The sequence below is a fragment of the Chlorocebus sabaeus genome, chromosome 20 (genome assembly GCF_047675955.1).
Source record: "Chlorocebus sabaeus isolate Y175 chromosome 20, mChlSab1.0.hap1, whole genome shotgun sequence".
NCBI lineage: Eukaryota > Metazoa > Chordata > Mammalia > Primates > Cercopithecidae > Chlorocebus > Chlorocebus sabaeus.
This window is the reverse complement of record NC_132923.1, coordinates 97675475-97700178: the sequence shown is the minus strand read 5'-3', so window position 1 is coordinate 97700178 and position 24704 is coordinate 97675475. Positions and strand designations below refer to the sequence as shown.

Genomic DNA, 24704 nt, shown 5'->3' with positions numbered 1-24704 from the left:
GTCCTTCTGCTCAGGTTCCATACTGCCCTCTGTAGGAAGCTCTGTAGGCAGTGTAAACGGATACCACACCTGCAAAGGTGAGAATGCCATTTCAACAGTGCTTCTTTGTTGGATGTGTTAGGACAGTGTCCATGTTTGCATCTGTGTATGTTGCAATATGTGTGGAAGAACTGCTGCCAGAATGGGTGTGAGGATAAAAATCTGGGGAGAAGCAACTGTGGTTTTCTGGCTGTAGACCATAAATAGGTTGGCAGCCCCTGAAGCTAAAGGTATTGTGGAAAAACAATAGACTGGATCACTAGATAAGGCAAATAGGGAAAGAACTCAAAGAAAATATATGTTAATCTTTGAATTTTAAAGAAGTTATACTAGAGGTAATCTAGTCTAGCTCTCAGCCTCCCAGCTAGGTGACTTCTCTGTAGTTTGGAGAAGAAGGAATGGAAGAATACTCCAAGCACCTTAATCCCAGTAGTACACTAAGGTTAATTTCTTACTTTGCTCCCTTCACTTTTATTGTTCCCATGTTTAGCATTTTAAGGTATACATCTGAGTATATAATGCCAAAACCAGAATGCAGATTAATGAGAACCCTTTTGTTTTGTGTATATAAACAGGAACTTTTGTATGATTTAGCAGGAAGATAATCTCTAGTTCACTAGAAGGAGTAAGAGGGATGCAAGTAATTTAGGAGTGAGGAGTCAAGGAACATACTTGAAGAGCTGTCTCCAATCTGATTTCTGTTTCTATGATACTAGATCTGACGGAGATCCAGTGTGACATGTCAGATGTAAACTTGAAGTATGAGAAACTGGGTGGAATACTTCATGAACGCCAGGAAAGCCTTCAGGCTATCCTCAACAGAATGGAGGAGGTTCAGAAGGAGGCAAACTCTGTGCTGCAGTGGCTAGAATCAAAAGAGGAAGTCCTGAAATCCATGGATGCCATGTCATCTCCAACCAAGACAGAAACAGTGAAAGCCCAAGCTGAATCTAACAAGGTATTGTGTTTACATTAGTTGCCTCCCAACACCAAGAGGAAGAGACAGCTGTACCAGTGTTCCTGCCCAAGCCCAGGCATCTGAGAGAGAGACATGGGCAACAATCCAGGCTGTGATGGGCAGTGTGTTTGACTTTCTAAATGATTAATATGCCTTAACTCTCCTAGAGAATTTTCTTATGAAATTAGAAATTGTTATAAGTTAGATTCAGAAACAAAACCAGATATGTTTGCAGAAAAAGAATAGCCCTCCCCAGAATCTTTAGCTCATTGAGAATGGGATCTCATTTTCTGTATGATGCTGCAAGCAAGACAAACCATTCTTATCAAAGTACCTTTCCAGTTCTTGGAAGGATCTAAATAACTGATAACAATTCATTCCTAAGATTCACATGTGAGACTAGGAAAAATGTCAGAAGATATAAGACCGTAGAAAATCCTGTAGGAAATTTTCACCAAAACTTTTAATATTCCCATTGAGCATAGCATCTCATCTCCTTCAAGATGTGTTATCATCATATCTTGGTATTTTTCGTTTATTGGGATTAATAATTCCTTCTACTATAATTCTCAATAGTAGAACTATTGAGTTCCACTGATGTGTTATACATAAAAGAAACTCAGATCCTGCCATTTAGATTTTCAGTTTAAAATAAAAATTGAAATAGAAGGGTTAAGTATCTTAACATCACTAAACAAGTCATTGATAGGATCCTAGTAGAACCTATAATAACCGCCCAGTTTTCCAATCATTTCTACCACACACACAGCTTCATTTCCTGTCCAGAATCTCAGGGCATGCATGGCATTCTTTCTCCTAGGCCTTCCTGGCTGAATTGGAACAGAATTCTCCAAAAATTCAAAAAGTAAAGGAAGCCCTGACCGGATTACTGGTGACATATCCCAACTCACAGGAAGCTGAAAATTGGAAGAAAATTGAAGAAGAACTCAGTAAGTTTTCACAGGAGTGTTGCAAGTTTGCTAAGTTACTCATCTTCAAAGCAAGTAGAGAATTTCAGCACATCCTATACAACAGGAATTATTTTTAGTTAATTTTTATAAATAAGCAATTAGGGCCCAGATAGGGCCAGAGCATGAGCCTGAATTGGGAAGAAAATTAGAAATTCCACTCAAAGAGTCAGAAGTTTGGCTTTCTTGGGCAAGTCAAACTGATAATCTGCTGTGATCAGGAACCAAAGAGAGGCCGGGAACAGTGGCTCACACCTGTAATCTCAGCACTTTGGGAATCTGAGACAGGAGGATTGCTTGAATCTAGGGGTTCAAACCAGTCTGGGCAACATAGCAAGATCCTGTCTCTACAAAAAGTAAGGAAAAACAAATTAGCCAGGTGTGGTGGCGTGAGCCTGGAGTCCTAGCTACTGGGGAGGCTGAGGTGAGACGATTGCTTGAGCCCGGGAGTTCAAGGCTGCAGTAAGCTATGATTGTGCCACTGAACTCCAACCTGGGCAACAGAAGGGGACCTTGTCTTCAAAAAAGCATAACTAAAGAACTAAAGAATATTGATGATAAAAATAAAAGATGGAAATAATAAAAATATTCAATAAAGGGTTTAGATAAATTATGTGCTCATAATATTGAACTGTAAACAGCGTAGATGAATTTTTTTTTAATTTAATTTAATTTTTTTTTTTTGAGATGGAGTTTTGCTCTTGTTGCCCACGGTAGAGTGCAATGGTATGATCTTGGCTCACTGTAACCTCCGCCTCCCGGGTTCAAGTGATTCTCCTGCCTCAGCCTCCCAAGTAGCTGGGATTACAGGCATGTGCCACCATGCCCAGCTAATTTTGTATTTTTAGTAGAGTGGGGATTTCTCCATGTTGGTTAGGCTGGTATCAAACTCCCGACCTCAAGTGATCCGCCCACCAAAGTGCTGGGATTACAGGTGTGAGCCCCCTGCCTGGCCGTTTTTTTTTTTTTTTTTTTTTTTTTTTTTTTGAGACAGGGTCTTGTTCTGTTACCCAGGCTAGAGTGTAGTGGCACGATATAGCTCACTACAGCCTTGACTTCCCTGCCTCAAGCAGTCTTCCTGCTTCAGCCTCCTGAGTAGCTGGGACCACAGGCAAGTGCTACCACAACTAGCCAATTTCTAAATTTTTTTTGTAGTGATAGGGTCTTGCTTTGTTGTCCAAGCTGGCCTTGAACTCTTGGGCTCAAGTGATCTTCCCACTTGAGGAGTTCAAGAACAGCCTGGGCAACATAGGGAGATCCCGTCTCTACAAAAAATAAAAAATTAACTGGGCATGGTGGCGCATGCCTATAGTCCCAGCTACTTGGGAGGCTGAGGTGGGAGGATCACTTGGGCCCAGGAGGTTAAGGCTTCAGTGAGCCACGATCGGGCCACCGCTTTATCCTGGGTGATAGAGTGAGACGCTGTCTCAAATAAGTAAATAAATAAATAACACTTCTGGGGTCATTTCCTGCAGTATATTAGGAATATAACCTGGGGACCAGGCCAGTTGTTGATGAGAGTAAAGCAATATATTCCCTCATTTCCTCTCTACAGATTCCCGATGGGAAAGGGCCACTGAGGTGACTGTGGCTCGGCAAAGGCAGCTAGAGGAATCTGCAGGTCATCTGGCCAGCTTCCAGGCTGCAGAATCCCAGCTCCGGCCGTGGATGATGGAGAAAGAACTGATGATGGGAGTGCTGGGGCCCCTGTCTATTGACCCCAACATGTTGAATGCACAAAAGCAACAGGTCCAGGTGAGCAATATAGCAACAAAGAAATTGGAATCACATGAAACTGGGTTTGAATGTTTCTCCCAGTAAGTAGATTTCATATGATCGTAGACAAGTCATTTAATCTCTCAGAGTCTCAGTTTAAATGAGGTATTTATAAGGTGTTAATCATGGTGCCTGTAAAATAGTAAACAGTCAAAAACTCTTATTATTATTAACAGAGAGAGTAAGATGAGTAGATATGAGAATGGGCAGTTTTTCTGTCTAAATTATGGAATTATATTTTACTTGTGGCCAGGCATGGTGGCTTACACCTGTAATCCCAGCACTTTGGGAGGTCAAGGTGGGCAGGTCACAAGGTCAAGAGATTGAGACCATCCTGGCTAACATGGTGAAACACCATCTCTACTAAAAATACAAAAAATTAGCCGGACGTGGTGGCACGTGCCTGTAATCCCAGATACTCGGGAGGCTGAGGCAGGAGAATCTCTTGAACCCAGGAGCCAGAGGTTGCAGTGAGACTAGATTGTGCCACTGCACTGCTGCCTGGACAATAGTGTGACACCGTCTCAAAAAAAAAAAAAATTTTTTTTCACTTGTAATCCCCTGTGATAGGATCCACATTACTTATCTTATATCTGCTGGCTTTACATAGGATTTTCTGTGATCAAACCTCAAAAAATTGATTTAAGTGCCTAACATCGTAGAAATTTAGGTTGGTCAGGCTGGGTGCGGTGGTTCACGCCTATAATCCTAGCACTTTGGGAAGCCAAGGTGGGTGGATCACTTGAGGTCAGGAGTTCAAGACCAGCCTGGCCAACATGGTGAAACCTCGCCTCTACTAAAAATACAAAAATTAGCTGGGCATGGTGGCGGGCGCCTGTAGTCCCAGCTACTCGGGAGGCTAAGGCAGGAGAATTGCTTGAACCCATAGCACAAAGGTTGCCACAAGCAGAGATGGTGCCACTGCACTCCAGCCTGGGCAACAGAGCAAAAACTGCTTCAAAACAGAAAAAAAAAAGAAAAGAAAGAAATTTCGGTTGGTCAAAATTATGTCATTTCCAATGAAATCCTGCCTAGAGGCTTTTCCTTCTTTTACATTCTCCTACAGCCTGGTCCATGTCTTCTCAACCTACCAGGTTCCTTAAGTTAAGACCTAAGAGTGCTTTTTGAAGGAACTATTTCTTTCAGTTCCTGTATCCAGGTAATTATTGAGTCCTATTTAGTCTACTTACAAATATTTTTCTAATCCGGGGTTTTCAAACTTTTTGGTTTCAAGAACCCCTTTTATTCTCTGAAAAATTACTGAGGATCCCCCAGAGCTTGTGTTTATCTGTTAACATTTATTGTACTAAAATACTGAGGAATTTTAAAAGTATATATTTAAATTTTTTAAATAGCAATGGTAAAACCATCACATTAACCTAAATAACATATTTTTAATGAAAAAATAGCGTTTTCTGAAACATAAAAGTTTAACAATAAGAGTGGCATTGGCCGGGTGTGGTGGCTTATTTATGCCTGTAATCCCAGCACTTTGGGAGGCCGAGGCAGGCGGATCATGAGATCAGGAGATCAAGAGCATCCTGGCTAGCACAGTGAAACCCTGTCTCTATTAAAAATACAAAAAGTTAGCCAGGTGTGGTGGCGGGCACCTGTAGTCCCAGCTGCTGGGGAGGCTGAGGCAGGAGAATGGCGTGAACTCGGGAGGCAGAGCTGGCGGTGAGCCGAGATCGCACCACTGCACTCCAGCCTGGGCGACAGAGCAAGACTCTGTCTCAAAAAAAAAAAAAAAAAAAAAGGAGAGGGGACATTGTTTTATATCTTTGCAAATCTTAATTTCTGGCTTAATAGGCTATTCTTATATCTGCTTCTGCATATCTGTTACAATATCGAGCACCACGTAGCCTCTGGAAAACATCATTGAACATTTGTGACAGCACAGAAATTTTAAAAGGCAACTAACATCTTAGTATTATGAAAATGGTTTTGATCTGTGTGTGTCTGCTAATCCTAGACCCTCCCCTGAAGTGCCTTTCACCAGCCTTAATCTCTACTCTGCTTGGAGAACTACTCATTCTTTATTGTCGCATCTGGGGAGCCTTTCCTGATTTCTGTCTTCTGCCATTTGTCATCCCCAACGGAATTAATCACCCTATTCCATGCTTTCACAGTTCTGTGTTGCATGTTCACATCAGTGTTTAATCATTTTTTACTTTTGTTACATTTTATTATAGTTCATTGTTTATACATTTGTCTTTTTGTGAGACTGTGTCTTATTTATTTTTGTGCAGTGTAAATACTGAGTACTTTCTATAAATTATCTCATTTAATCCTTACAACAGCCAAAATAAGTACTCTACTGTCCTCATTTTACAGATGAGGAAGCTGGGGTTTGAGAACTTATTAAATCTTGCCTAAGGTCATACAGCTAGTAGGTGACAGAACCAGGATTTGAACACAGACAGTCTGACTCCAGATCCTGTAATCTTAACTTTTTTGATGACAGCAGCAAGGGATAGAAAAGAAATAAAAAGTCGTAGTCTTTGCCTTAAAGAAGCTCTTTGTCTAATTATGCTATATTATAAAATACAGATTGTATATGCTCTTCGAATTCTAAGAAAGAAACTAAGAAAAACAGACACTGAGAGTTGACATGGCAAGCCCAGCTAGTAATACAGCTGGCTCTGGGATCCAGTGTTCTGAACTCCCTATTCAGAGGCTTGGGTATTGCATGGCAAAGCACATGAATGCCAACTTTAATTTCTCAGCCATGTCTGGCCTTAGTAACTGACATTGAAACAGAATGGGACAAATAAGGAAAAGAAATAAAATAGGAACAATCACTGAGCCTTTCAAAATAAGTTTTTATTAAACAATTGTTAAGTGATACTGCCTCAGCCTACTAGCCCGGTCCTTTAGTTTTCTGGTTTATTTTTTAAAGTAGTTGGCACTATTTGGCACAATCCAACATCAGTTTTTGTTTTGACACTGCTTTTTCTTTTTTGGAGACAAGGTCTCACTATGTTGCCCAGGCTGGAGTGCAGTGGTACTGTCTCAGCTCATTGGAGCCTCAGCCTCCTGGGTTCAAGCAATTCTCATGCCTCAGCCTCCCAAGTAGCTGGGACTACAGGTGTTCACCAGCACGCCCCGCTAATTTTTGTATTTTTAGTAGAGACGGGGTTTTGCCACATTGGCCAGACTAGTCTTGGACTCCTGACCTCAAGTGATCCTCCCACCTCGGCCTCCCAAAGTACTGCGATTACAGACGCGAGCCACTGTGCCTGGCCTGACACTGCTTTTAGATAGATCTGTTTTTTTCCTGTCTAAACATCTTGGTGTCATTTCTGTTTCAGTTTATGCTAAAGGAATTTGAAGCACGCAGGCAACAGCATGAACAACTGAATGAGGCAGCTCAGGGCATCCTAACAGGCCCTGGAGATGTCTCTCTATCCACCAGCCAAGTACAGAAAGAACTCCAGAGCATCAATCAGAAATGGGTTGAGCTGACTGACAAACTCAACTCCCGTTCCACCCAAATTGACCAAGCTATTGTTAAGAGCACCCAGTACCAGGAACTGCTCCAGGACTTATCAGAGAAAGTGAGGGCAGTTGGACAGCGGCTGAGTGGCCAGTCAGCTATCAGCACCCAACCAGAGGCTGTAAAGCAGCAATTGGAAGAGACCAGTGAAATTCGATCTGACTTGGAGCAGTTAGACCACGAGGTTAAGGAGGCTCAGACACTGTGCGATGAACTCTCAGTGCTCATTGGTGAGCAATACCTCAAGGATGAACTGAAGAAGCGTTTGGAGACAGTTGCCCTGCCTCTCCAAGGTTTAGAAGACCTTGCAGGTAAGTTGGAGTGAAGAACATACTTCTGCCATTATTAGAGGCAAGCAGAAAGAAGGAATGGGTTAGGAGTAGTCCCAAGAATCTAGGATTCCCTTACGTAATTTTTAGGCTCAGAATGGTGTTAATCCAATTCCTTCTGCTAGTTGCAATGAGAACTGCTGTGGTTGTTACACAGTGAGCACTTACAAAATGTGAAGGTTTACATAGCATAGTCCTAAAGATAAAAGCTCTAATAAAATTTCAACCAGCAAGTAGAGATTCATCCCCATAGATGTACTAATAAGTGGAGTTCCACATATACTCTCATTGATACCCAACCTTTTTTTTTTTTTTAATGTTATGCACACCACACACACAGGTTCTCACTCTGTCACCCAGGCTGGAGTACAGTAGTGTGATCATGGCTCACTGCAGCCTCAATCTCCTGGGCTCAAGTGATCCTCCCACTTCAGTCTCCAAAGTAACTGGGACTATAGGCACATGCCACCATGCCCAGCTGTTTTTTTTTTTTTTGAGACAGAGTCTCACTCTGTCACCCTGGCTGGAGTGCAGTGGCACGATCTTGGATCACGGCAACCTCCACCTCCTCAATTCAAGCAGTCCTCTTGCCTCAGCCTCCCAAGTAGCTGGGACTACAAGCACGTGCCACCATGCCTGGCTAAGTTTTGTATTTTTAGTAGAGACGGTGTTTCACCATGTTGGCCAGGCTGGTCTCGAACTCTTGACCTTGTGATCCGCCCACCTCGGCCTCCCAAAGTGCTGGGATTACAGGCTTAAACCACCGCACCCGGCGATTATTTTTATTTTTAGTAGAGACGAGGTCTTGCTTTGTTGCCCAAGCTAGTCTTGAACTCTTGGGCTCAACTGATCCGCCCACCTCAGCCTCCCCAAGTGCTGGGATTACAGGCATGAGCCACCGCACCCATCCTCTTCTGGACTTATTATAACTTGGTAGAAGAAAAATTGTGTCATTCATTTATTATTTATCTTTCTGAAAATGTTTATGACTTTCACATTTACCAGCTAGAAGTCAAAGTTTACTTCTGTTACTTAGATGACCTTACAAGGTTGCTATGAGGATTAAATAAAATAGTGTATATGAAGGAGCCTAATTATATGCCTCTTTTTGGTAGGCCCTCAAGTAGCATTAGTTCCCTTCCCCTAAGATTAGACCATATATTCTCAGCAAACATTTTAAATGCCAGGGTTCAGGCATTATTAATTTCAATTTTATTTTCTCATTTCAGCCGATCGCATGAACAGACTCCAGGCAGCTCTTGCCAGCACCCAGCAGTTCCAGCAAATGTTTGATGAGCTGAGGACCTGGTTGGATGATAAACAAAGCCAGCAAGCAAAAAACTGCCCCATTTCTGCAAAATTGGAGCGGTTACATTCTCAGCTACAGGAGAATGAAGAGTTTCAGAAAAGTCTTAATCAACACAGTGGCTCCTATGAGGTGATTGTGGCTGAAGGGGAATCTCTACTTCTTTCTGTACCTCCTGGAGAAGAGAAAAGGACTCTACAAAACCAGTTGGTTGAGCTCAAAAACCACTGGGAAGAGCTTAGTAAAAAAACTGCAGACAGACAATCCAGGCTCAAGGATTGTATGCAGAAAGCTCAGAAATATCAGTGGCATGTGGAAGACCTTGTGCCATGGATAGAAGATTGTAAAGCTAAGATGTCTGAGTTGCGAGTCACCCTGGATCCAGTGCAGCTAGAGTCCAGTCTCCTGAGATCAAAGGCTATGCTGAGTGAGGTGGAGAAGCGCCGCTCCCTGCTGGAAATATTGAATAGTGCTGCTGACATTCTGATCAATTCTTCAGAAGCAGATGAGGATGGAATCCGGGATGAGAAGGCTGGGATCAACCAGAACATGGATGCTATCACAGAAGAGCTGCAGGCCAAAACAGGGTCACTCGAAGAAATGACTCAGAGGCTCAAGGAGTTCCAGGAAAGCTTTAAGAATATTGAAAAGAAGGTTGAAGGAGCCAAACACCAACTTGAGATCTTTGATGCTCTGGGTTCTCAAGCCTGTAGCAACAAGAACCTGGAGAAGCTAAGAGCTCAACAGGAAGTGCTGCAGGCCCTAGAGCCTCAGGTAGACTATCTGAGGAACTTTACTCAGGGGCTGGTAGAAGATGCCCCAGATGGATCTGATGCTTCCCAACTTCTCCATCAAGCTGAGGTCACCCAGCAAGATTTCCTCGAAGTTAAGCAAAGAGTGAACAGTGGTTGTGTGATGATGGAAAACAAGCTGGAGGGGATTGGCCAGTTTCACTGCCGGGTACGAGAGATGTTTTCTCAATTGGCAGACCTGGATGATGAGCTAGATGGCATGGGTGCTGTTGGCAGAGACACTGATAGCCTCCAGTCCCAAATCGAGGATGTGCGACTATTCCTTAACAAAATTCAGGTCCTCAAATTAGACATAGAGGCCTCTGAAGCGGAGTGTCGACATATGCTAGAAGAAGAGGGGACTCTGGACTTGTTAGGTCTCAAAAGGGAGCTAGAAGCCCTGAACAAACAGTGTGGCAAACTGACAGAGAGGGGGAAAGCTCGTCAGGAACAGCTGGAACTCACACTAGGCCGTGTAGAGGACTTCTACAGGAAATTGAAAGGACTCAATGATGCTACCACAGCAGCAGAGGAGGCAGAGGCCCTCCAGTGGGTAGTGGGGACCGAAGTGGAAATCATCAACCAACAATTAGCAGATTTTAAAGTAAGTCTTAACCTTGTTTTTCTTTTTCTTTTACATGTATTTATTTGCTTGTAACTTGGAAACCATTAGAGTATACATTTTGACTTCTGTCCCTAGTTTTATTATTGTCACTTCCATCACCATGAAAGCACACTGTCTGAAGACTAAATAGTCACTTGGACTTCTGAGCAAACTGGTTTGAGCATTTTTCTTTTTTTCTTTTTTTTTTTTTTCTGAGAGAGGGTCTCCCTCTCTCACCCAGGCTTGGAGTGCAGTGGTGCGATCTTGGCTCACTGCAGACTCAACCTCATAGGCTCAAGCGATCCTCCCACTTCAGCCTCCCAAGTAGCTGGTACCACAGGCGCCACCATACCCGGCTAATTTTTTGTATTTTTTGTAGAGACGAGGTTTTGCCATGTCTCCCAGGCTGGTCTCAAAACTCCTGAGCTCAGGCAATCTGCCCACCTCAGCCTACCAAAGTGTTGGGATTACAGGCATGGGCCACCAAGCCCAGCCAGAGCATTTTTCTATTGTAGTTTATGTCAGTCTTTATAACCAATTAAGGATATAGAAAGAAATATCCAAGTCTTATCTCTTACTCTAAGAATTTCCTCTTAGGGTTTCTTGAGATTTCAGATTACCAGATTTTGTAATAGCAGTGAATGTATCTTCAGGTCTCTGTTTTTCTTTTCTTTTCTTTTCTTTTCTTTTTTTTTTTTTTTTTGGAGAGAGAGTCTTGCTCTGTTGCCCAGGTTGGAGTGCGGTGGGGCAATCTGGGCTCACTGAAACCTCCACCTCCCAGATTCAAGTGATCCTCCTGCCTCAGCCTCCCGAGTAGCTGGGGTTACAGGTGCTCACCACCACACCTGGTTAATTTTTATATTTTTAGTAGAGATGGGGTTTCACCATGTTGGCCAGGCTGGTCTCAAACTCGTGACCTCAAGTGATCCACCCGCGCTAGCCTCCCAAAGTGCTGGGATTACAGGCATTAGTCACCGCACTCAGCCCCCTGTTTTTCAAATTGAAGTATGAAAAGCCATAAGTTAAACATAGTCTCATCTTCCTAAAGTGTTATTTTTACACAGATTTTAGGGGAGGATATTGATGTATATTTGATATATTATGGAATAAAACATAAAATTATCATTAATTATTAAAATAAAACATGACACTTCAAATAAATCTCCCATTTATATAGTAAGCAGCTTAATAATACATCCCAGACTCCTCAAGAGTACAAGTTCTTTGCCTATAGGAGTGGTTGAGAAGTACTGCCTTAATTGCAAAAATACTTTTTAATTCTTTGCCTGAGCCAAAATTTCCAGTTCTGAGATTGTGTGAGTATAAATTAAAGTAACAGATGATTACATGACCCAAAAGTGTGGATTTACTGGGTTAGGAGCACATCTGTTGGATCTTGGCTCTCACTATATGAACCTTTTGCCCCTAGAGTTTTCTTTGTTGTAAATACCTAAAAGTCTCTCACTCTGCCACTGTACCTGGAACAGATTTGGAAAGGATACTTCCAGCACTTGGTTTCCATCACTAGTTAACTATTCCTACTTACACAGTTAATACTCCCACCATTAAAGTAAAATTGTGATCTCAGAGACCTTGCTTGCCAGCGTTGTCTTAAAAACATGAATGCAGAGGTAATGTTGACACCAGCTCAGAGCCACATGGTCCTAGAGAGATCACAGTTTTGTAGACAGGATCCAAGTGCAAAAACGTGGCTGTTTCAGAAGGGCCCCTCTAGGAGCTTGGGGGAAATTCAGCACTAAAGTGTGACATTGGCTGAAGGCCTTCTTACCATGTTTGGAGATAGTACAATTTTGAGCAAGAGGAGTCATCATATTTGGGTTTCTTGAGGCACCCAGATAAGGAAAGGGTAGGTAGAGAAAACTTAAACCCGTGAAGCAGTGCATTCCTCTTAGAAACTCCCTTTCTAGTAGTAGTGTGGCTTTCCCTGTTTCAGCTTGCACATTTTTCTTTCCTCTTTTGTTATAAGTGTCTCAAAAGCGAGACTTTCTTCGACAGGTATGCTTCAGTTATCCAATTTACTTGGATCCAGGCTATTTAGAATTAACCATCTAACCAACTAAATGAAGTTTTTAGAAAACTGAAACTTATCCTTTTAGGCTCCAAAATAGGTTTATCTAACCAGGTTCTGGTTTATATAGGAATTATTTTAAACTCAGTTTGCCTAATTTTCTAAATATGTATTATGCTTAAGTTTTTTCTATTGAGTACAGGTTAACATTATTTAAATGGCTATACTGTTCCATACTATGGTGATATTGATATTCTGAAAGATGTGAGAGACATTTGGGGCTGCTTTGTATTAAGTATTCCCAAATTACTGTGCACTTTGATTTCTATATTGAAGTTATTGTTTAGGGCCTCTATGGTATTGTACTGGTTGGATTGGCTGTGCATGTGTGTGTGGAGAGGAGGAGGTAATTTCAGGATTTCTGCCCACCGCCATGATATTGGGTGTTATTTCTTACGGCTATCACTTGTCACTGCTGTCATTTGGTCTGTGTAGTCTATTCCTCCCTTCTAATCTTCATTGAGCTAGAAAATGAGATAAACAGGCCTGTTAAAATTGCATTAGATATGAGCTAAAATATGCAAAAGAGTCCACATGCAGGCATATTAGTGTTTGGATTTGAGGACAAGTCATCTTTTCCTTTTCATTTAATCCTTGATTTCTAGAGACATTCTGACTTTTGATGTTGCTGGAAGATTTCAAAAAATTACTGGGCATTACTTTGTTTTATTTGTATCCTAGTATGTTGCCTAATAGTGCTCAGAGTTCAATAGCACTTAGTTGCTTGTCATAGCCAAATTCGTTTCACTGATTTCTAAAAATAAGCCTTCCACCTCAGATACTCTGGATGTGAAGGCTGGGACTGGACACTGATCGGCTGGGCTCTTGCAGAGTGTGTTCATCAACAGTGGACTGGTGTTGACAAGACAAGCCTGGAAGAAGAGTGGGAGAAGGGAGAAGGGTGGTGGAGTGTCCCGTGTGTAGTCCATTGTCAAGTCAGTAGGTAGTTACCATAAAATGATCAGTATCCCCCCTCAAGTTGGGGATGCAAATCAAAAGCTCTGTTCTACCTGTCCACCTTGTAGGGAAGTCAAAAGCTTTGGAAAGAGTTTTTGCCTTCTCCCAGCAAAAGTCTTTGGTCAGGAGGGGAGGAGCATATTCTTGGCTGAACTCATGCTGAGCTCATCGGAAGTGAAAACAATGAGAGGAGAAAAATTCTGTGTGTCAGTTCCATAGTCCCCGGGAGGCCGCATAAAGGGAAGGTCTTTTTGGACCCATTCTGAGGACTGAGTCATTTTCATGATGTGAGTGTTGAGTTCCTGGGTTAATGTGTTATAGTCCAGCCACAGATTAATCTTTCCTTACTCCAGCAGCAGACCAGATTTATAAAGTATGACTCTGTTTTCAGATTCAAATTATTTTTAATAAGGAAAAAACAAAGATGAAGATAAATATTTTTTAAAACAGCATTAACTGTAAGTTTTCAACTTTTTTCTTTTTTTAATGGAATCATACTCTTAGCACAGAATCTGCATAAGAGAAGAGGATATGAATCTGGGAGATGGAAACTCTGCTTTGACCCAGCTCACTTCATGGGAGATAGTCAGAATAGACAGATAAGTTAGGCCTGTGAAGAACCCCTAGTCTTACTTGGGACTGTACAATCGTGCTGATAGATCCGTGGATCTGCAGTCTGTGGGGAAAATTATTTCTTCCTTAAATGAAAGTGGAAAACTAAAATACATTATTCCTAGGAAAGGCTTTCCCTCAGTTGCTTCTGAATGATTAGTAGATCCTCGCTGGCTGACCAGATTCTGTCACATGGGAGTAGAAGAGAGTTCTTTTCCACTCAAACCAGACAGAGACCTTAGGCTTCCTGAGTTAGGATCTTTACCAGGTTCAGCTCTCTGTTGGAAGTAGAAAGGAAGAAGCCATTCTAGAAATCACTAATGAGAGAATTGAGCTTGTTTTCAGAAAGCTGGAAAGAAAAGACTTTGGCTAATCTCTTCAGGAAATTCCGTTTTCCTGAACAAGGGAGTCTCTGGTTATTGAGGAAAAGGAATTGTATGTGTCTAACAGGAGGCTAACAAGAAAGGAAGGACCTTTTTATCACTGGAACTTCAGCCAAAGAATTCCCCTAGAGTGACCTTCCTGGGAATGGTTAAAAAAAAAAAATCTGTTAAGTCTCTGATGATAACAAGAGACTTTCCTCATTTTGAAATTCCCTATGTAGGTTTTACTTGAATTGAGATCATTCTGAATCTTAAACCAACCCCTGCTTTGCCCCCCTGCTCCCCCCAAAAACCATGTGACTTCTCGCTCAGAAAGTATTTGATGGTTTGGGCATCATACTGGTGAGCATTATCAAGAAACCTGGATGCACTTTCATTCACTCATTTTTCTTATGTATTTATATTGCTGTGTATTCGGGTCATGCTTCAGACTTGGCATTCTACCTCTCAGTGATAAGAATGAACAATGGGGCCAGGCACAGTAGCTCACGCCTGTAATCATAGCATTCTGGGAGGCCAGTGTGGGCAGATCACTTGAGCCCAGGAGTTCGAGAACAGCCTGGGCAACAAAGTGAGGCCCTTCTACAAAAAATAAATAAATTAGCCAGGCATGGTGGCACATGCTTGTGGTCCCAGCTTACACAGGAGACTGAGGCAGGAGGATCACTTGATCCTAGGGCATTGAGGCTGCAGTGGGCTGCGTTCATGCCACTGCAGTCCAGTGTGGGTAACAGAGTGAGACCCTCTCTCAAGGAAGGAAGGGAAGGGGAAGGGGAAGGGAGAAGGGAGGGGGAGGGAAGGGGAAGGAGGAGAAGGAGAAGGAAGGAGGAGAAGGAAGGAAGGGAGGAAGGCAGGAAAGAAAAGAGGAGGAAGAGAAGAAGGAGAAGGAGGAGGAAGAGGAGGAGGAGGAGAAGAAGAAGAAGGAGAAGGAGAGGAAGAGGAAGAAGAAGAAAAGAAGAAAGGGAGAGAGGAAGGAAGGGAGGGAGGAAGGAAGGAAGGCAGGGAGGGAGGAAGGGAGGGAGGGAGGGAGGGAAGAAGGAAGGAAAATGGGAAACTGACTCACAGACCGCTTTAGGGTCTGTGAGTTTCTCATAGTGGTTCACTTCACCCAATGGTGCATATAAAGCACAGAAACCAGTTGCTCTTTTCCTTTCTGTCTTTGAGGCTGGGCTGTTGAGTTGTAATAGGCACAGCATCAGGCTTCCTTAGGATTATTTTCATTACTAATTCAGGTTGAGCAGAGCCCAGGATCAGGGTCTCAGTGTACTTGAAGTTTCTACTGGGGGACCTAGCTTTCCTACTATGAAAACAGAATAAGAAAGTCTTGTAAACACCTTCTTTTGATTGATTGATTGATTGATTGATTGATTGATTGATTGATTTTGCCGCATAGAAAGCAAGCTTAGGCATCTTCATGTGCACATAAGAAAAGCCCTGGAAAAGGCCAGGCACAGTGGCTCATGCCTGTAATCCCAGCCCTTTGGAAGGCTGAGGTGGGTGGATCACCTCAGGTCAGGAGTTTGAGACCAGCCTGGTCAACATGGTGAAACCCTGTCTCTATTAAAAATACAAAAATTAGCTGGGCATGGTGGCACATGCCTGTAGTCCCAGCTATTCAGGGAGGCTGAGGCAGGAGAATGGCTTGAACCCAAGAAGCAGAGATTGCAATGAGCCGAGATCACGCCACTGTACTCCAGCCTGGGTGACAGAAAGAGACTCTGTCTCCAAAAAAAAAAAAAAAAAGAAAAAGAAAAAGAAAAAGCCCTGGAAGACAGGGCGCAGCATGGAGTTGAAAGACTGCCAGTTTACTCCTTTCTTTCAAATGATTGCAAAGACAGTATCAGCTCCTCTATGTTTTTGGCAGTTAGTACACCAGCCTGAGAGTGAGTCAGTAGAGGGTAGAGCAAATGAGGTTAGCATTATCTACCTGCCCTTGGAGAGACAGGAAATCACACTTGGTATGACCTGTCTGTCACCTGGAGGTTTAGGTTTCCCCAGCTTTACTAAGATGAGTGAGAATCCTCTATCCCTGCCAACCCCCACCTTGTACTAACCCTTCCTTGGCCTGTCTTGGTTTTTTGCTTTCTTCCTTAAACAAAACTACTCCAAATAGGAACTAGGGTCCAAGGAAATAAAGACAATATCCTAAAATGGATTTCTCAATTTCAGCACTGTTGACAGTTTTGGGGGGTGGGTAGGGAGGAAAGAGGCAGCCACTCATGCCACTACCTCTGCCCACCACTATCAACATTTTGGACTGGATAATTCTTTGTTGTGAGAGGCTGTCCTGTGCATTGTAGGCTTTTTAGCAGCATTTCTGACCTAGTAACTTCCCAGTTGTACAACTAAAAATGTCTCCTTGGAAGGCAGAATTACCCTCTGTTGATAACTATAGCCCTGGAAGAAATTGCCACCTATACATGGGAAACTTAGAATTCAGGTGGAATAGGTTACTAGTTAAATATTTATGTAACAAGCAGCCTTCTGATAATCTGATTATGACTGTGTATAGTGGCAACAACTACTTCTAAGTCAGCTTTCCTTTAAGCCAGGCCCTGGATTCTTTATTTTTGCTGGTCTTAATCTCTGTCTGGCTTTAATATCTCCTGGTCACTTTCCCTGGCTGGAATTTGCATACAGTTGTCAGTTGTTGATGCAGGTGTTTGGTTGATGATGCATTGCCAAAGAGAAGAGGAATTTCCTTTGTGGACATATTTCAGGGAGCTTCCTTGTTCTGTGCCTTTAAGGGGAGACTACAGTCTCTCAGTTGTTCTCCACAGCCAACCAAGAGTTTGGCTGCTGATATTTATAACCCTTATGTGACCACCCCCACCTCCCCACCCCACAAAGAATTCCAATGCTCTGTAATAATCCTCTCCACCCCCACCATAGCAACTGGATGGGGAGAAGGTGAAGGAGCCTTTAAGGCCTTTAAGTTTGCTTCATGTTGAACCTTTTCCAGCTCCCTTTTAAAGTATTACCAGTTAGTATTTTAAATATCAGTGTCACAAGCAAAATCCCAGGCTTGCAGCCACTGCATCATCTTAAAGGAGCCTCATGCCCCAGTGAAGGTAGTAAAAATGAATGGAAGGTAGTAAAATCATCAAGAAAGGACTGATAGATTTTACAAAAATCTGTCTGGAAATTTGATAGCAAGGTGAGATTTTAAAGCAACAAATGGGGTGGGCGCAGTGACTTACGCCTGTAATCCCAGCATTTTGGGAGGCCAAGGCAGATGGATCTCGAGGTCAGGAGATCGAGACCATCCTGGCCAACATGGCGAAACCCCGTCTTAGCCGGGCGTGGTGGCATGCACCTGTAATCCCAGCTACTCAGGAGGCTGAGGCAGGAGAATCGCTTGAACCCAGGAGGCGGAGGTTGTAGTGAGCCAACATCACACCACTGCACTCCAGCCTGGGTGACAGAGCGAAACTCCATCTCAAAAAAAAAAAAAAAAAAAAAAAAAAGCAACAAATATATCTGTAACCAAAGAAAAGGACTGAGCAGTTGGATTTGAGTTTACTAAAATTCTTCACATATAATATCAGCATGTAGCATTCACAACTAAGATTTATCATTTGTATAAGAAAGAAGGAATATGTTTCCAGGACAACTAGAATGTACCCTGTGCAGAACTTGTATGTATTGATCGTTGAGTATTTGATTAGTCAGCGTGGTTGAGATAAGCACAGACTTGCAGAACAGGACTGATCCTCACTGTGCCTAGAAATGAATGGTAAATGGTCTCAGCCTTAGGCTAGTTCTGGAGCTTCAGAAAAATATCCTGGGCACTTTCAAGCTCGCTGATAAGCTGTGAGCTTCTAGGAAGTATGATGAGTTTCTTTGAAGGGCCGTTTATTGTTAGAGTTGCTGGTTTACTTACTAGGAATAAAATGAGTTCCACAGGGAGTCATGTCAGGTCACTGCACCAAACCATCACTGTAAAGGGCTGTCTCCTGCTGAATGGATTCTTCACAAGTCTCAGCTGTCCCAGCTGGAAAAACCCAGCTATGGGTAGAATGTGCACCCTCCCTATTTTGCCACCACTAAGTGCTTTTCAACTATGAGTCTCTCTTATTGGCTACAGAAGGTTAATAGGATACGCTTACTCTCTAGGACGTCATAAACTATTTTTCTACCACGAGTCCTGTCGTTTGAAATATGGATCTTTGCTACACATGGTAATGGTTTATGGATCCTTTTATGGGGGCTAAAAGGAAATGATTCTATATTCCTTTTAACCCATCCTTACTGAGCAGTTGCTCTGTGCTAGTCCTTGTGGTGGGTACTGGAGTCTCAGATAGTCTCTAGTTAACAGTGTATGGATGTGTCTTGACTTACAGTGAAATTGTGTCTGGATAAACCCATCATAACTCGAAAAGACTGTAAGTCAGAAATGCATTTAATGTACCTACTGACCATAGCTCAGCTTAGCCTACCTTAAACATACTCAAACACTTACATTAGCCTACAGTTGGGCAAAATCATCTAACACAAAGCCTATTTTATAATAAAGTGCTGACTCACTCATGTAATTTATTGAATATTGTACTGAAATTGAGAAACTGAACGATTGTATGGGTATTTGAAGTATGATTTCTACTGAATGCATATCACTTTCACCATCATAAAGTTGAAAAATCTTAAGTTGGCCGGGCGCGGTGGCTCATGCCTGTAATCCCAGCACTTTGGGAGGCCGAGGCAGGTGGATCACGAGGTCAGGAGATCTAGACCGTCCTGGCTAACATGGTGAAACCCCATCTCTACTAAAAATACAGAAAAATTAGCCGGGCATGGTGGTGGGCGCCTGTAGTCCCAGCTGCTGGGGAGGCTGAGGCAGGAGAATGGCGTGAACCCGGGAGGCGGAGCTCACAGTGAGCTGAGATCATGCCACTGCATTCCGGCCTGGGCAACAGAGCGAGACTCTGTCTCAAAAAAAAAAAAAAGAAAAATCTTAAGTTAAACCATTGTTAAGTCAGAGACCATCTATAGTAAGGGAAACAGATACAGAGAATTACAGTGGTAGTGATGTAGTGGTAAATGCAGTAAAAAAGATCTGAGTCTAAATGATCTCTGGAAAAAACTCTGTAAATCAGATGTTTAAAATCCCATTTTGCAGATAATAAAACTTAGACTTGAAGAGGTTGAAATAACTTATTCGAGCCACATAGCAAGTAAATATTAGAGTTGGGATTGGGAAAGTCTGTTTGGCACCAAAGTTTATGCTACACCAGTGGTTGTCAACCAAGCAAAGCTTTGCAGAAACTCCCACTTCCCGCCACTCCTTTTTTTTTTTTTTTTTTTTTTTTTTTTTTTTTTTTTTTTTTTAAAAAACAGAGTTTCACTCCCATCACACAGGCTAGAGTGCAAAGGCACAATCATGGCTCACTGCAGCCTCGACCTCCCAGTCTCAAGTGATCCTCCTGCCTCAGCCCCACAAGTAGCTGGAATTACAGGTGCACACTGCCATGCCTGGCTAATTTTTGTATCTTTTGTAGAGATAGGGTTTCACCATGTTGCCAAGGCCAGCCTTGAACTCCTGAGCTCAAATGATCTGCCTACCTCAGCCTCTCAGAGTGCTGGTATTACAGGAATGAACCACCATGCCTGGCCCAGAGACATTTTTTATTGTTATGACTGGAAAAGCTGCTACCAGCATCTAGTAAGTGCTGCTAAACAACCTACAATACACAGGACGGCCCCTTACAACGAAAGAATTATTCAGCTTACTTCTAGAAAGCTAGGGAATTTGATTTTTGCCATATTCAGATCCCATGACAAGTAAGAGTTAACTGATTAAATAGTTCCACTTCCTGGGAATGCTTCTGTGGTTTTCCTCTCCTTTAAAGAAAATTAGTTAAGAAATAGTGTTGCTTCCAGGAGTGACTTATACAGATAGAGTCAGGATCTTGGGGAACTAATTTGAGTCAGCGACTGAAGAATTTTCTCCACGCCTGACCAGTCCCCACCCCGCACTGCCACAAGGCTCCTGCTGTGGAAATCAATCAGCTGTGTATCTCAGGCTGCTTCCTGTAGGGTGTGTTATGGAATGGCATTAGCCCTTGCACCAGCTGGGAGTACTGATCTCAGTGTGATTTTATCAGACTCTGTTTCTTTTGAGCCTTACTGTTTGGAACAAAGGACCCTCTGTTAAGAATGCAGAGAGCTAGTGTGATTGGATAGCTAGCATGTATGTACATGGTTCCTATGGAAAAAAAACAGACATAAATTATGCTATAGCCCTCTAAAATTTGGGTCTCCAAAATGATTTCCCGACCTTCTGTCTGTATTCACAGTTCTTTCTGTAAGTACTTATCCTTCCCCCAAAGCAATTCGAGGGCCATCTGATCCGATAAATGGTGGTATCCTTCAGAACTAGCCTATTTTTGTGTTTCCAGTCTTGGACATATTTGATCCCCACTATCTTTCCAGTGGTATTTCCTATATAGACCATCCACTACATCCAGTTACCCCAGACACTCCTTATACATTTTACGTATTTGATTTCTGAAGTCATAGCTCAAGTCCACTTCTTTATAAAGCTTTTTTTTTTTTTGGGATGGATTCTGGCTCTGTCACCCAGGCTGGAGTACAATGGTGTGATCTCGGCTCACTGCAACTTCTAACTCCCAGGTTCAAGTGATTCTCTTGCCTCAGCCTCCCAAGTATCGGGGATTACAGGCACGCATCATCACGCCTGGCTAATTTTTTTGTATTTTTATTAGAGACGGGTTTCGCCATGTTAGCCAGGCTGGTCTCGAACTCCTGACCTCAGGTGATCTGCCCACCTCGGCCTCCTAAAGTTCTGGGATTATATTATAGGCATGAGCCACCATGCCCGGCCTTATAAAGGCTTTTAATCTCCCCGGCTCACTACTTCTGATCTCTTAATCATTTACAATGTATAACTCACTTGACTTTTATCACATACTACCTAATTTTGACATTTTCTGATTATATTCATCTGTCCTATCCCCTCAGTTCACTTTTGTGTCCCTTAATGTAGTTAGCATATTGGTATATACATAGTTGGAGATGAAAGAATATTTGACTGACTGGATGAACATTCTTTATTTCTCATAAACCATGTGAGCTCTAGGATTCAAAATGCTGTCTACTCTGCAAGACTTGAGATATGTATCCTTGTGTGTCCTGAAGAAATTCTAATCTTAGCCTGATTTCCTCAGCTCTCCATCTTCCTTCTGGGCTTCCTTCCTTCTCTGCTAGTTAGTATATGTTAAGGGAATACAATCTTTTTTCAGTATAAGAGAGCAAAACTAAGAAAGAAATGTGCTACTTTTTATGCACAGAGTCATTGGTACTTACTCAATTAGTTGACAGTTTGGTGTAGTGAAAAAAAACTGAATACAAGTTTGAGTCAGAAGTATCCAGGTTTGAATCCTGGCTCTATCATTTACTAGCTGAGTGACCTTGAGGGAAATGACTTAACCTCTCTGAATCCTATTTACTTTAACTATAAAATACAAGTATTGGTAAATCATACCTTTAGGATTTTTATGAAAATTAAATGAAGTGATATATCTAAAAGCATTAGACTTATATTCGGTGCTCAGCTCACTAGATGATAATATGCTTTTTTAAAAAAGAAGCTTATCTAGACATATAAATTAGAATATTTTGAATTTTTTTTCATTTTTGTTTTTTTTGTTTGTTTGTTTTTGAGACAGGGTCTCACTTTGTCACTCAAGCCTGAAGTACAGTGGCATGATCATGGCTCACTGCAGCCTCAACTTCCTAGGCTCAAGCGATCCTCCCGCCTCAACCCCCGCAAGTAGCTGGGATTAGAGGCATGCACCACCACAACCAGCTAATTTTTGTATCTTTTGTAGAGACGAGGTTTCACCATGTTGCCCAGGCTAGTCTTGAACTCCTGAGTTCAAGTGATCCGCCCACCTCAGCCTCCCAAAATGCTGGGGTTATAAACATGAGCCACTGTATCGAGCCTGTGAAATCTTTTTAATAAGAACAGTTACCCCTCTTTGTGCCTAGGGATCATCATTCTCCAGAAGACTTGATCTAAGGCCCAGCACCAGAGAAGATTGGTTTTTTCTTCTTGGAAATTGGAAAAATGGAAATTATGAGGATAAAGTAAAATTAGTTTGATAACAATGAAACAAGTGGACGGACAGTCTTCCTGAGCAGTTTTTGTGGGAACAGTAGTGTAGGGCTTATTTCTAGCCCTGGAGTGGCAATAATAGGCAAGTTTAGGTCATGACTCAACACAGCTTAAAATATATTTTATGTACACGTACATATACATACATGTTTATTCATTAATTTTTTCATTTATGCATTTCTGTCAGAATCCTACAACCAGCAGGTTTTTTTGAGACCATTTTGGCCTTGGCTTGTATGCTCTACAAATTAATATTATTTTCAAATCATTAACCAGAATTAACCAGAAGACATTACCAGCTCAGTGACTTCCCCAGCCTCTCAGTGCCCATTAGATCAGCTCTAATGATCTCAGGGATTTTGGCCTAATTAGCTTTTATCGTAGACCATGTTATCTTCCTTTGTTACCATACAATGGCAACTACTAAGTCAGCATCTTTAGGAAAGACACCTCTTAATATTAATCAATCTTTAATTAAAACATTGAGGGCTGAGGTGAAAAATATCGGCAGAGTTTCAGAGGCAAGCAGCTTAAAATACAGATATAATTCATCTGTCTGCCAATCTCATACCAGATTGAAATGTTTTACAGAAAGTCTTTAATTCTTTACAGTTTCAGCAAATATGTGTTTTTAATGTTTTTAACATTTGGTCATGTGTATATATCAGTCAAGGAAAGAAGATAATTCAAAGAAATTGTATGTGCCTTAGATTTTCTCCATCTTGAATTAATTGTATTTATCAAGTGAACCATTTTATATCTCTGTCATCTTGCAATTCATTCTCAAAGGATAAGCTCTGGTTTTGGTCTAATTCTTTAAATTCATACCTAAGCTGTTTGTTTCTTTGTCATCAATGAAAAGAACTTTCCTTAGTAACAAATTGAAAGAGATGGTTTTTAGAAATCTCTTCTCTCTGTATTATTTATTCTGCCTTCTTTTCTAATATTCAAGAGCAGGGGCTGGGCGCAGTGGCTCACACCTGTAATCCCAGCACTTTGGGATTACACCAAGGCAGGCAGATCACTTGAGGTCAGGAGTTTGAAACCAGCCTGGCCAACATGGTAAAACCCCATCTCTACCAAAAATACAAAAATTAGCCAGGCTTGGTGGTGGGCACGTGTAATTCCAGCCACACTGGAGGCTGAGGCAGGAGAATCGCTTGAACCTGGGAGGTAGAGGTTGCAGGGAGCCAAGATCATGCCATATCACTCCACCTGGGTGATAGAGTGAGATTCTGTCTCAAAAAAAAAAAAAAATGGTGATTCAACCCAGGGACCTCTTTCATGGAAATAACCAAGCAACTTTGCGATGATCATGCCACTCTGGAACTGGAAAGACTACTCTCAGTCCCAGGGGGAGGCCCACATCATCGCTTTCTCAGGAAAACCTCCCCTGAGCTTCCAAGCCAGGTTGAGGCCCATGACCCATGTTCTCATAGCACGGTGTGCTTTTCTTTCAGAGTAATTATGCAGTTGATTAAAATGAATGTCCTTCTCCCTTACTAGAACGTAGGCTTCTGACTATGTCTTGCTCATCACTCACTCTCTTAGTGCCTGGCATAGTTTAGGGCACATAGTAAATCCCAATAAATATTTGGTGAATGGATGAAGAGAATCAACGATATAACCTTGTAAAATTAGTTGCCTCATAGAGGATAGGAAGAGGAATCCAAGGAGACAAAGGACTGGCTAGAAAGATAGCATCAGGATACCACAGTGTCATGGAAGTCAAAAGAACACAGTCTCAAGAGGAAGGAAGGACCCATACTTATTTCTCACCACTGCTTATCCTTAACCCCCTCTAATCTGATCCAACACCCATCACTGTGCTGAAACTGCTCTCTTAGATATTCACTGGCTTCCTAGTTGCCAAGTCTAGTGGCCTTGTCTACCTCACTGTTCTCCTCTTTCGTTGTGCATCATTTAATATCAGATCTTCTTTCTTGAAAGTTAATTTACTTTCTGGACATTGTGCTCTTCCATTTTCTTCTCTGGCTGCGCTTCTGCTCTCCTTTTTGGTTTGTCTTCCTATCTCTTAAATATGTGGTTCCTGAAACTCTGTCATCTGTCTCTTCTCTCTGCACTCAACCTCTGAGATGGCAGCTTTTCACTGTTCCATGGGGAAAGGCTTCCAAATCTGTCTTTCTCTCTCTTTTGTTTTTTATTTGTTTGTCTGGTTGGTTGGTTTTTGTTTTGTTTTGTTTTTTGAGATGGCATCTCACTCTGTCTCCCAGGCTGGAGTGCAGTGGTGCGATCTTG

At 42.1% G+C, this 24704-nt stretch overlaps 1 protein-coding gene across 17 annotated transcripts in view; it reads left to right on the top strand.

Annotated features, from left to right (window-relative positions):
• MACF1 (microtubule actin crosslinking factor 1) overlaps positions 1 to 24704 on the top strand; it is a 404957-nt gene that overhangs the window by 294520 nt on the left and 85733 nt on the right. For 13 of the 17 annotated variants that reach the window (XM_073007458.1, XM_073007449.1, XM_073007455.1 and 10 more), the window contains 6 exons: positions 15 to 77; positions 756 to 997; positions 1818 to 1947; positions 3521 to 3720; positions 7053 to 7548; positions 8796 to 10267. In XM_073007458.1, coding sequence (XP_072863559.1) covers positions 15 to 77; positions 756 to 997; positions 1818 to 1947; positions 3521 to 3720; positions 7053 to 7548; positions 8796 to 10267 — 2603 coding nt within the window. The remainder of the gene's footprint in view (positions 1 to 14; positions 78 to 755; positions 998 to 1817; positions 1948 to 3520; positions 3721 to 7052; positions 7549 to 8795; positions 10268 to 24704) is intronic. The other 4 variants (XM_073007456.1, XM_073007460.1, XM_073007446.1 and 1 more) reach the window with 1 other exon arrangement.